The following is a 12,033-nucleotide window of genomic DNA, read 5'->3' on the forward strand; positions in this document are numbered from 1 at the left end:
TCCTTCTCTGCAGCCTTCCCATGCACACTGTGGGGGGGCGGGGGGGGGTTGGCCAGCCAGGACCTCCTTTGTGAGTAATTCCTCTACAGAACCAGGCTCGATTTGTGATGAATTAGTTTCGTTCTTTTACAGTAAACTTCTCATAGACAGGGACCATGCGTGGTGCCTGGTGCATGTCGGCCTCTCAGTACACGTTGTGAGATTAAATGAATGTGGGTGCATGGGTGGTTCAGTGGCAGAAAGCTCAGTGTGCAATGTGGGAGACCCAGGTTCAACTTCCGACCCATGCACCAACCCCCCCAACCCCCCCAAAATAAAAGATGACATGAATATGACAATGAGTCGATGCCCATGTTTGTCAAAATGAGGCTTTGAGGAGATACCATTTCACATGCTTCCTGATCAGGAAAACATTATCCTACCAGATTACATAATCACTATAAAAATATTTCACTACAGATTAAAATGTAATAAAACTACAATTGGATATAAAATGTTGCCATATGCAATCACACTGGAAATAAAGGCTGAATCTTCAGATTATTGCTCTCTCCTTGCCCAGGCAGAAGTATCAGCAGCCCTCAGACCAAGAGAGCTGCTGTGACTGCAAAGGTTTAGATCGAGTGTTATTTGGAAGGCCATTCAAGTGTGATTGGAAGGCTGCTACACAGCTGCTAAGCATGGGGAATCAAGCTCAGGAGTATCCTGCTGAGCTGTTTAAGGGTCATCTAATGAAGCGCCTATCATTCCATGAGGTGGTCCTTCCGATGAGAGGAATGATAACAGCATCACAAGGCCCTTCACTTGGACTGCATGTGACTTTTCAACTTGGCCAGTTGCATCAGGCACTCGTCCCTCCACTTCCTTCTGGCCGCCAAGTGCTCTGGGTCATCGGGAACCCTGGTACACATGGCCTGGGAACAACGAGAAGAAAAACAGGAGCTGATGAGATCAGTGTGAAGGGGAAATAATGTGTCAGGGGTGCAACCGCTGCTCCTATTTATATGAACTGTGGTTTTGCTTTCAAAGACAAGAGAGTAAGAAATCCTCAACTGCTGTGCGCTCTCCAAGCCCCGAGAGACCTAATGTCCCTGGGAGACAAGCACATGAGCTACTCAATCAGTCACATTGCTTGTGATGTGCAGACAGAAAGTAAGAAATAGGGAACTCCTGAAATCGAGTGAAAATGTTCTAGCTGCACCCGGATCCTCACGTGTGGCACGGATGAGGGAGTGCGCTCTCTATGCCATCACAGTTCTCTGCCCTGCGTCCACATACCTGATTAACTTTTTGAACTGTTGCCCCGGAAAACTCTGGAATGGGTCCAAAAGTCTTAAGGACACGTTTTATGCCTTCGCTGTATCTGTCACAGTAGCTTACCATACCTGAAGTCAGATAAAAACAAGAATCCACAGCATCAGCAAGAACATTCTACAACTCCAAACTGAGAAATGTACTCTCTTAAGGGCTTTGCCACATATCAGACACATGATATTGCTTTCTTCTATGGATAGGGAAAAGGCAGAGGTGGGGAACAGATCCTGGTTCGCTGGTAAGTCACTATTAAAGCCTTCTTTCAGATCTTAAAATTCTGAAAAGTGATGGGATCCTTGGACCTAGCCTACTACCCTTATCGATCTATGAGAATATCACATTAAGTTGTATTTTCACCAAAAACATCTTCTCCAACAATATACCTAGAAGATTATTTGACAAATGGCCTGAATGCATTTTCTAAGAACCACAGAGGTTCAGTTAAATGTCACACATCTTGTTTTTAAGCCCGTGAGTTCTAGTTAGCTGCTTGTTGGGTGGCTATACCTTGGCACTTCGAGATGTTATGGATTTTGTCTTCATAACGGCTCTGAGAGCTGACACTGGCTTTGGTCAGCAACTGGCATGCTGAGATGAGACCTCAGGGGGGCCACAACTCTGGCCTGTCCTTGCCCCACTCGGCTGCCCAGTTCTCCACTGCTCTGTGATTTCCTGGACCTCTGGGAGCCCAGTGCAACTCTTGGATTCTAGTGACAGGGTCCTAGGACTTTGGTGGAGAAATACATGAAGAAGAGGCTTATCCTGATGGGAGAGGGGAGGGGGAAGCACGCTAGCTTAACACAAAGTTGTGGGTGGTCTCTCCATACAGTGGAATTTTATTCAGCGGTAAGAAGGAATGAAGTGCTGAGACATGCTTCGAACTGGATGGGCCTTGAAGGTGTGATGCTGAGTGAAACAAGCCAGACAAACTCGGACAAATATTTTATGGTTTCACTTATATGAAATATCTAGAATAAGCAAATTCATAGAGACAGAAAGTAGGTAAGAGGTTTTCGGGGGAATGGGAGATGGTAGTTATTGCTTGATGGACACAGAGTTTCTGTTTGGGGTGAGGGAAAAGTTTTGGGGATGGAGAATGGCGATGGTAACACAATGTTGTCAATGTACTTAATGCCACTGAATCATACCGCTCAAAATGGTTAAAATGGCAAATTTCATGTTACAGATATGTTACCATAACAATGTCTTTTAAGAAGGCAGTTGTAAGGGCTACATGTGGCTGACGGTAAGACTGGATTTTGGAATCAGGTGTGCACAAAAAGGAAAATACAAGCCGAGCTGCGTCACCTCCCCTCTAGGGAGCAAGCCAGCCCTGACACGCTTTGCTCTGTAGACACAAGGTTCTCATTGCATTCTCCCGCTATCCGCTTTCCGAGGAGGCAGGGGTGGGGGGAAATGAGGCTGACCAGGGAAGGGCACGTGCTTGGAAACACAAGTCAAATGAAAAGCCAACGCTTAGAGCAGGGGTCTCTAAGTCCTGGGCACAACTGAGACAAGATGCTGAGCCTCCCGTTGTGCTGGCTTTTGGGCCTATTTCCAACATATTTCAAAACAAGAAAGACTCAGCAGTTTGCCAGTCATGCTAACCTGATAACATGGAACAAATGAAAGTGCAGAATTTATAGAGACCCCAGGCTCTCACCTGGGGTGAAAAAAACTGTGGACAGTTAATTTAAAATAAAAGTAATCAGCACTAGATACTCCTTTTCAAAGAGTTTTGGATTTAAGTTTTGATCAACCTACACTGAACCTGAAAAGCCTAAATTCAGTGGGTTTCAATTTTATTTGCCTCAAATTGTTTTCCTTATCTTTCAGTGTGCTAAAATTATGTCTATTTTGCTCTTAGAAGTGAAATTGTTTGGAAGGATAAAAAGATCCAAACATACAACTCTTCTGACATCAGCACTGCAATTAAGTGGAGGATACTGTCTTTTCTGAAAATAAGGGCTTTCATTTCTGTTAATATAAGTGTAATTTGATAATTCAGATTTCTGGAAGCCTCCCAAAGTGTTCCAACACTGACCAGTTATCTTATACAGCTTAGAATTTCTGGATAAAAAGAAAATCCTATATTTCTTTTCTGAAAGAAATCATTACTTTGCTTTATCCATCTGTTCATTTATTTAAATTAAAGATGACAAAATCCAGGCACAATATAGTTTATTCCTTTCATGGAGGTAGAGTTATAACAATCAAGTAAGTAGGAGTGTCTGAAGACATTAAATGGGGAGAAAATAAGAAGATTCACTGTGGCTGCATATTTGCTCACTCACAGGAAAAACAGAAGCTCACCTGACACCCTCTCAGGAGGCCACTCCATCTCTCCTGTCCGACGTCTGTGATTATATGCCACCGGACTCAATTCACCTACCCTATCGCATCCTCTGGATCACTTTACATTTTCTAAACAAGTATTCAGCTTTTACTCTCCCTGTGAAGTCACTCGAATCTCCCAGGGGCCTTTTTTCTCCTACTTCTTTTTGTATAATTTGTAAAGTTTTAGAGAGCAACTTATTTCTCCAAAATGGAACAGAATTTGCTGACACTCTTCAGTGCAATTTATAATTTCCCCAAATTTGTCCAGGAAACCAATTAAAATGTCAGTATTACAAATATAATGAGACCTTCTATGGCTGCCTCAAGGCCCTCTGGCTAAATGGCCTGTCGTTTGTGGTGAGGGTGAAGGCCAGGGTTCAGGTGCCCTCCCCGGCTGCTTTCAGACCTTCCCGCTCCCGGGGTGGGGCCGCGGGCCTCCCCTCTGCAGCCAGATCGGGCAGCGCCTGGTGGCCGGAGAGCCTCTGGGGCTCGCTGCGGTGCCTTCCGAAGGCTCTCCCCGGGCTCGAAACGCAAGAAGTGCATCGTGACTCAGATCCAAGACCTGCTTTGTACTTTATTTGTAACAACATCCCAGTAAATTTTTTATGGTGCCTGTTATTCACAACATTTCCCATTTCTGTCTAGAACAGTATAAAAGAGGATTCTACTTTATTTCCAACAACAATTTGGCATCTCCATACCATGAAGGGAGAACTGAGTGGAATCACTCTAGACCTCTGATTTAATCAGAAATGAAATCCCTTTACCTTTTACTCACCAGTCTGTCCTTCCCCACAGTTTTTCTTCTGTGCTTCCATGCCCTCTGAGCCCTCTAGCTCTATTCATCCAAATCTACTTGTAAAGCTTAGGTTTTTAGAAGACTTTGAACCTATTTTCTCTGGAGATGGTAATAAGGAAAAACATTGAAGAAAGAAAAGCATCTTGCTGCTCCTGAGACAGATTTAGCTGCTCTTGCTGCTTTCTTTCTTGGAAGCCTCGGAGAGTGAGACGGTGCATTTTCTTGGATCTACCTTAAAATCAGATGGTGGACGGTGGTGACTTAGTTTGCCAGGCTGCTATGACAAAGTACCCGATGGGCTTACTTAAACAACAGGGAATTCATGGGCTCATGGTTTTGAGGCCAGAAGTCATCCAACACCAAGATATTGGCAATAGCTTGCTTTCTCCGGAAGTCTGCAGCATTCTGGTACTGGCTGTGGGCAACCCTTAGGATTTCTTGGCTTGTACAGCTGCTTCCCATCCCCTCGCAGTGTCCTTGGTCTCCTCCTGTGTCGGCTCTACTGGTTTCCACTGACTTCCAGCTGCTCCCAGGGGCCTTCTCGGCCTCTGGCGTCTAGTAATACAGACTAAGGTCCACCCTCACTCAGTTGGGTCGCACCTTAACCAAACATAACGTCTTCAAGAAGTCCTATTTACAATACTCACGGGAATGTGGATTATGATTAAGAACATGTTTAAATTGGGACACATATTCCAATCTACAACAGGCAGTAAGCCCACCTTCCTGGTGCCGAGGCTCCATCTACCCGGCCCCATCTCCAGAGGGAAGCTCTGGCTGCATTTCCCTGGGCAGGACTCTGTTGAGAGGCCAGAGGCACCCTGGGGTTCTATCTCTGGGAGAACCCCAAATGTGTTCCAAGACACAGAGGCCTGGTTCTCATGGCTGATGGGCCCACACCCATGCGAATTCACCTGCCGTAAGGACAGGGCTTCACAGAACTCAGTAAGAAGATCAAAAATGGCCCAAAGAACAGATAACATTGTCTGGTTCCTCCACCAAGTGTCTACTTCCTCAACCGGGTGGCGGGCCACGAGGCCCCCAGGCACGCGTGTAAGCAGAACCCAAGCCAGAGGCCCTTCCCTCCTGCAGGCTCCAGCTCTGTCAGCCCACCTGCCTCCACTGGTGAATAGCAACTTCAGGTAAAGGAACAAAGCCCATCAGTTGGGTACCTCAATTAAAGAGAAAGAGTCTACACACGAGACGAAATTGTGTGATGCAAAATGGTGAGAATCATGTCATGTGAGGCTACCACATTCTGAGGTGGAGACATTTCACAGGTAGAGCAAAGCATGAGGAGCCCAGGAGGTCACTAGATTAAAAAAGATTGAATCCTCCCTAAGGCTGAGCAATTTTCTTTGTTGACCTACTAGTTCAAAAGCTTAGCAGGAAATAAAAACCAAATAAACTCTAAATACCTGCCTCTGTAGAGTTCTCTAATACATAACAAAAATGTCCTAATCTGTACTTATATCTGTATTTCTCTCTCAAGTACTCATGAATCTTTTTTGGAGAAGTAAAACAAAAGCAACAACAACCAAAAACCAAACACAACAACCTAGAAGAGCAATGAAATAAATAAACAAAACTCTATGAATGTAAAACATTTTATTAAGAACTTAATATGTGTCAGCTGTCCAGCTAAGGACTTTTTATCTGGTTGAATTCTCCTAAAACCCCTGTGATTAAATCACTCTTGTCATCCCCATTTTACAACTGAGGCAGGCCAAACTTAAGTAATTTGCCCAAGATTATACAGCTCCACTGCCCATAACTGCATTAGAGTACTTGTCCTTCGTGTGGTTTCTTTTAAGAAGTAGGCACAAGGCAAAGTACACAAGCTGGCCCCCTGATTTTCAAAAAATATTTGATTGGATGAGAAACAAGACCTGAGAACCTCCAGGGATAATGGCCGAGTAGGGCGCTCCAGGACTCAGCCCTTCCACCAAAACAATGACCAAACAGGCAGGATCTGTCTGGAACAACTATTTTGAAACTCCAGAGGCCTGAAGAACTCTGAAGAGCATACAGGGAAAAGCAGGAGGAAGAGACTCATAAACTACAGTAAAGGACAGAAAGTTGCTCTCTCTGCACCATGCTTACCAGTGCCCACCCCCACTCTCACGGCAGGCCACCTTGGGTTCCAGGCCCTGGCTAGCAGCTGGTGACAGCAGCTGGTGACCGGGGTGGCTATGGCCAGCTAATCATTGATCATGGCTTGATATCTCTCCACTGACGATATACAAATGGACAGAATCATGTGCCAGAAAGCACATGATAGGATGCTTATCATTAGTAGCTATCAGAGAAATGCAAATCAAAACCGCAATAAGATATTATTTCACACCCATTAGAATGGCTGCTATTAAAAACAAACAAACAAAAACAGAAAATAACAAGTGTTGGAGAGGAAGTACAGAAAAAGAAATATTCATTTATCGCCAGTGGCAATGTAAAATGGTGCAGCCACTGTGGAAGACAGCTGGCGGTTCCTCAGAAAGCTAAGTATAGAACTCCCATACAACCTGGCTATCCCACTATGCGAGCAACCCAGGTGTCCATCAATAGATGAACAGATATACAAAATGTGGTAGATACATACCAGGGAATATTATGCAGTAGTGAAAAAGGAATGAAGCTCTGATACATGATACAACATGGATGAAACTTGAAGACATTATGTTGAGTGAAGTAAGCTAGCCACAAAAAGATACATATTGTATGATCTCACCGATTTGAAACAATTAGAATAAGCAAACTCATAGAGTCAGAATCTAAAATATAGGTTACCAAGAGATGGGGCAGGGATAGGGAATGGGAAGTTAAGGATTAAATATACAGGGCTCTGATTTGGAATGATGGAAAACTTTTGGTAATGGATGGTGGTGATGGTAGCACAACATTGTAAATAAATTAACAGTGTTGAAAAATATATCTGAATAAGATTAAAAGGGGAAATGATGGATTGTATATTTGGGAACAGAATAAAATTGTTTTTTAAATCCATGGAACTACATTACACAAACAGTGAACCCTAAGTTAAACCATGGACTTTAATTAATAGCACAATTATAAAATGGGCTATCATTAATTGTAACAAATATTCCACACCAATGCAAGGTGTTGGTGGTGGGATGGTGTATGGGGATCCTGTATTTTATGCATGATTATTCTGTAAGCCCACAACTTCTCTAATAAAGAAAAGAAAATCCTAAAATATTCTCACTAGTGCTAGATAAACTGGAGCCTTTCAGACTAATAACTACCCTTTACCTGAAATGCCGGCTTTACGAAAAACAATACCAGAGAAAAAGAAAAATGCTCCTAACCCTAATCTTGATACATTTGAGTGACGCTGTGAAGAATAATGAACATTTCCATTGATCCCAAGCCAGATCTTATAACTGGCCCAATCCTGGTCTGTGGAATGCTCTGAAGTTGAAAACTACATCCGTCTGCCATTATCATACTAAGCCAATTAGTTTTTCTTATCACATCTACTTTGTTTTAAAAATTGTTATGGCCTCCTTCCTGTCTGCCACACTATTTGATTCCTGAGTTTCTAATTTCATTGGCTTCTGTTTCTATTTGTTTGGAAGTCAAAACTGTTCTCAGTTCTCTCCCGATCAATTTCTCATGATACCCGGATTATCTTACTTTTCTCTGGAAACACAAAAAAAAAAAAAAAAAGAAGAAGAAGAAAAAGAAAAACATGGTGGTTATTAAGTAATGTCTATATGCATTTTAAATGCTTAAGTATGTTCACACTTTTCAGGTTCTGGCTGAAAAAAACATTTGAGAGTATCCAAGACTGGTTTAATGATATTTCAAAACTTTTCAGTGCACTTTTATAAAGGCATCTTCCTTTACAATATCCTTCTATGTCCAATGGTTGCCCTAGCACAAAATTAATATGTTACTGCTGAGTGAGACTCCCCTCTTTTCTTCAGCTATTGTTAGAAAATGCTCTGTGTAAAGGAAGAATCGAGTTCTTTATTGAACTGCCTGTGCAGACACACAGGAGGAGTCCATGTAAGAAGTAATGCATGCTATGTGCCAGAATGTGCCTAGTGAAACTGCCTTGAATTATCCATTGGAAATTACATTTCACTAATTACTGTAGTAAAAATAGAGTGAACTATTACCAAAATGTCATGGACTATAGAATCAAATCAAACAGACTCTGAGAGGTCACAGGCTTCAACTTCCCACATCACTGCAGGTGTCAAAACACCCTGACAGGTGAGCCACCTGCCTCCACCTGCTCAGCTCACCCACTTGCAGAACCTCGTCTCCACGAGCATCAGCTCTGGTTACTAGAAAGCTCTTCCTGCTCTGTGCTGAGCTGAAATTTGCCTGCCTGCCATCTCCAGTCTTTCATTCTGTTTCCACCCCAACAAGACACACAGACAGAAAGACAGACAAACACACACGCACACACACAAAACTCTGGTCACCTTTTGCTGGATAAGCCCCAGTTTTTATCAATCTCTCTCTTAAATGTGGACTAGAACTAAATCCAATCTTCCCTTTCTCTTTTCTACATATGTTCTGGAAATTAATGATAATATTATTAAAGTCATACATGCTCATTTTAGAAAGTTACGACAATAGGGAAAAGCAAAAATATAATAAACATTATTTAGAAATTCAATACCAAGAGATAACCAGTAATAATAAAATTTTGGTACATATCCTCTTAGATTTCTATACATTGCTTTCTGTTTTGTCTTAATTTAATTGTTTTTTTTTTTTGCATAGGTTTTATTGCTTGTTTTTCAAATGACGTCTTCTCTTTGGGTCACTGAAAGTTTGGTTGATGAAGCTTCACTTTGGAAACTTTTCATCTTTCTTAAGTTATCTCTCTGTTAGTGTTACTAGATCTTCAGCTCCTACCTCCTTTCCCTGAAGCCTTTGGCAATGGGCTTGTAGGGTCAGCTGGTGCCCTGCCCAATGGATGGCGCCCTTCCCACCCCCTTCTCCTGAAATGCTTCCCTCGTGGGTGCCCCGGCCTTGGGAATGAAAACTACAGCCCGGCAAGTCACAATTCAGAAACTGCTCCCCTTCCGACAGATGTGTCCCACAGAGGTTCATGTGGGTGACGTCTTCAATCCTATCACTTTTCTTTCTTGCCTCTGTAAACAATTTTGCCATCTGTTCTAGTTTGCTAGCTGCTGGAATGCAATATACCAGAAACAGAATGGCTTTTAAAAAGGGGGAATTTAACAAGTTGCTAGTTTACAGTTCTAAGGCTGAGAAAATGTCCCAATACCTTGGTTCAAGAAGGCCAATAAAGTTCAGGGTTTCTCTCTCAAGTGAGAAGGCATATGGCGATCACAGTCAGGGCTTCTCTCTCGGCTGGAAGGGCACATGGAGGGCATGGCATCATCTGCTAGCTTTCTCTCCTGGCTTCCAGTTTCATGAAGCTCCCTGGGAGGCATTTTCCTTCTTCATCTCCAAAGCCCTGGTTGGCAGACTCTCTGCTTTGTGGTGTTGCAGCATTCTCTGCTCTCTCTGAATCTTCCACTTTCTCCACAATGTTTCCTCTTTTATAGGATTCTAGTAAACTAATCAAGACCCACCCGAACAGGGGTAATCCAGTTTAACAACCACTCTTGATTGAGTCACATCTCCAGGGAGATGATCTAATTACAGATTTAAACATACAATACTGAATAGGGATTAGAAGAAACGGCTGGATTTATAAAATGGGATTAGGATTAAAACATGGCTTTTCTAGGGTACATATATCCTTTCAAATCAGCACAACAATTAATAGCAGAACTCTCATCTTAGCCCCCGACAGAATCAAATCTTACCTTCTGCATTGAGATGCATCGTTTCCAGGGGTCCAATGAATGCATACCGCATCCCCAGTCCATCTGACATGACAAGGTCAATGTCACTGGGAGACACTATTCCTTCCTGAATGGAGACAATGGGACAGGACATGGGTGAGTTCTCGGAAAGTCAATTTCCTTATCATTATTTTCATTCTGACTTCTTTAGAGTAGGATCCCAGAAGTACTCTCCAAACACTATGGTAGTATTTTGCATGATAAACTGTAATACATAAACAGTTTTAAAAATTACAGTAGTGTATATATAGAATTCAAAATTTCCATTTAATATTTTTTTAGGGGGTGGTACATGATCTGGGAATTGAACCCAGGTCTCCCGCATGGGAGGCGAGCGTTCTATCACTGAACCACCTGTACACCCTAACCATTTTTAAGTTTACAACTCAATGGCATTTATTACATTCACAACATTTTGCTGCCATTACTACTATCCATACCAAGACTTTCAATTCAAAATTCCAAATAGAAACTTTGCATTCATTAAGAAATAACTTCTCACCTCCTCCTCCCCCTGACCCCTGGTAACCTCTCATCTATTTTTTGTTTCTATGAATTTGCCTATGCTAGGCATTTCGTATAAGTGGAATCATCCTATATTCGTCCTTTTGTGTCTGACTTATTTCACTCAACATAATGTTTTTAGGGGTCATCTATGTTGTAGCATATATCAGAACCTCATTCCTTTTTTACAGCTGAATAATAACTAATCTTATGCATATACCACATTTTGTTTATTCAATCAGCTGCTGATGGACACATAATTTGTTTCCACCTTTTGGCTATTATGGATGATCCTGTTATGAACGTTGGTGTACAATAAGGACAGATCTTGAAAAGAGAAAATTTTGTGAAACATCAAATACATATTCACCTTTTCCATGGACATGTCAACCTTGGCTTGAAGCCAATTCCTTTCTATCTTACTTTGCCCATCTCCACGCCTCCCCCTACTACCCATGTATCAGCTGCAGCCTTAAGGAAAGAAGGGAGGGGAAGCAGTGAGAACTGGGTGGTGGAGAAAAAGGGCCAGAAGGAAGCATTTTCTCTTAGTCTGCAGATCAAGGAGAGAGAGACTCAAATGTTAAAAGGACTGGGGAGTGCTTTCCTGGCTTCACCCACTTGAAAGTTTGACTTTTAATGAGTTCATAAAAAATGATATTCTTTGATGAGATACAGCTTAGAAACAGGGGTTTGTTTGAAAAGGTGGGGCCCTAGAATCTTTTGCAAATGTGAATTGCAAAGAGGCAAGTTGTTATGATTTTAGGTTGGATGTCAAACGGACCATCTGTGTTACTTGGCCCCATTCTTTACACAGCCTCTGCCTCAGATGCCTCTTGGAACGAAGCAGGGATGCATAACTACAAATGTGCACGGTCTGCCAGTCCACCCTCCCCATCTGAATGCTTGGGCATTCCAACTGTCAGGAGTGCAGCTGTGGGGGACCTGGCCATATTTCCCCTGTAGCGAACGGCAGTTCTAGTTCTTATTTCAGAGTGGTTTCTTTTCTAAATGGAGCACGAGGGGATGCAGACAGCTCCTGTTCAGCAATCAGGCAAAGCAGACCTCTGGAGAGGCACCACTGACTGTGCCAGGACCATGCCAGCCCCTGGCTGGTGCCTATCTACCACCACCCTGGGCTAGCTGAGTCCCAGGACACCAGCTCTTAGTGGGAGACTCAGCTCTGCCCGACACCTGAGGGCACGTGGTTACATGCTGCACTCC

The 12,033-nt window shown here is 42.9% G+C and overlaps 1 protein-coding gene across 2 annotated transcripts in view; it reads right to left on the reverse strand.

Annotated features, from left to right (window-relative positions):
* Positions 1-337: 337 nt before the first annotated feature.
* CRYL1 (crystallin lambda 1) overlaps positions 338-12,033 on the reverse strand; it is a 137,714-nt gene continuing 126,018 nt past the window's right edge. For both annotated transcript variants that reach the window (XM_077158802.1, XM_077158803.1), the window contains 3 exons: positions 10,270-10,375; positions 1,279-1,385; positions 338-914 (listed from right to left, as the gene is read on the reverse strand). In XM_077158802.1, the coding sequence (XP_077014917.1) occupies positions 801-914; positions 1,279-1,385; positions 10,270-10,375 (327 nt within the window). In that variant the 3' untranslated portion in view covers positions 338-800. The remainder of the gene's footprint in view (positions 915-1,278; positions 1,386-10,269; positions 10,376-12,033) is intronic.

The sequence above is a fragment of the Tamandua tetradactyla genome, chromosome 4 (genome assembly GCF_023851605.1).
Source record: "Tamandua tetradactyla isolate mTamTet1 chromosome 4, mTamTet1.pri, whole genome shotgun sequence".
In the NCBI taxonomy this organism is placed as follows: domain Eukaryota; kingdom Metazoa; phylum Chordata; class Mammalia; order Pilosa; family Myrmecophagidae; genus Tamandua; species Tamandua tetradactyla.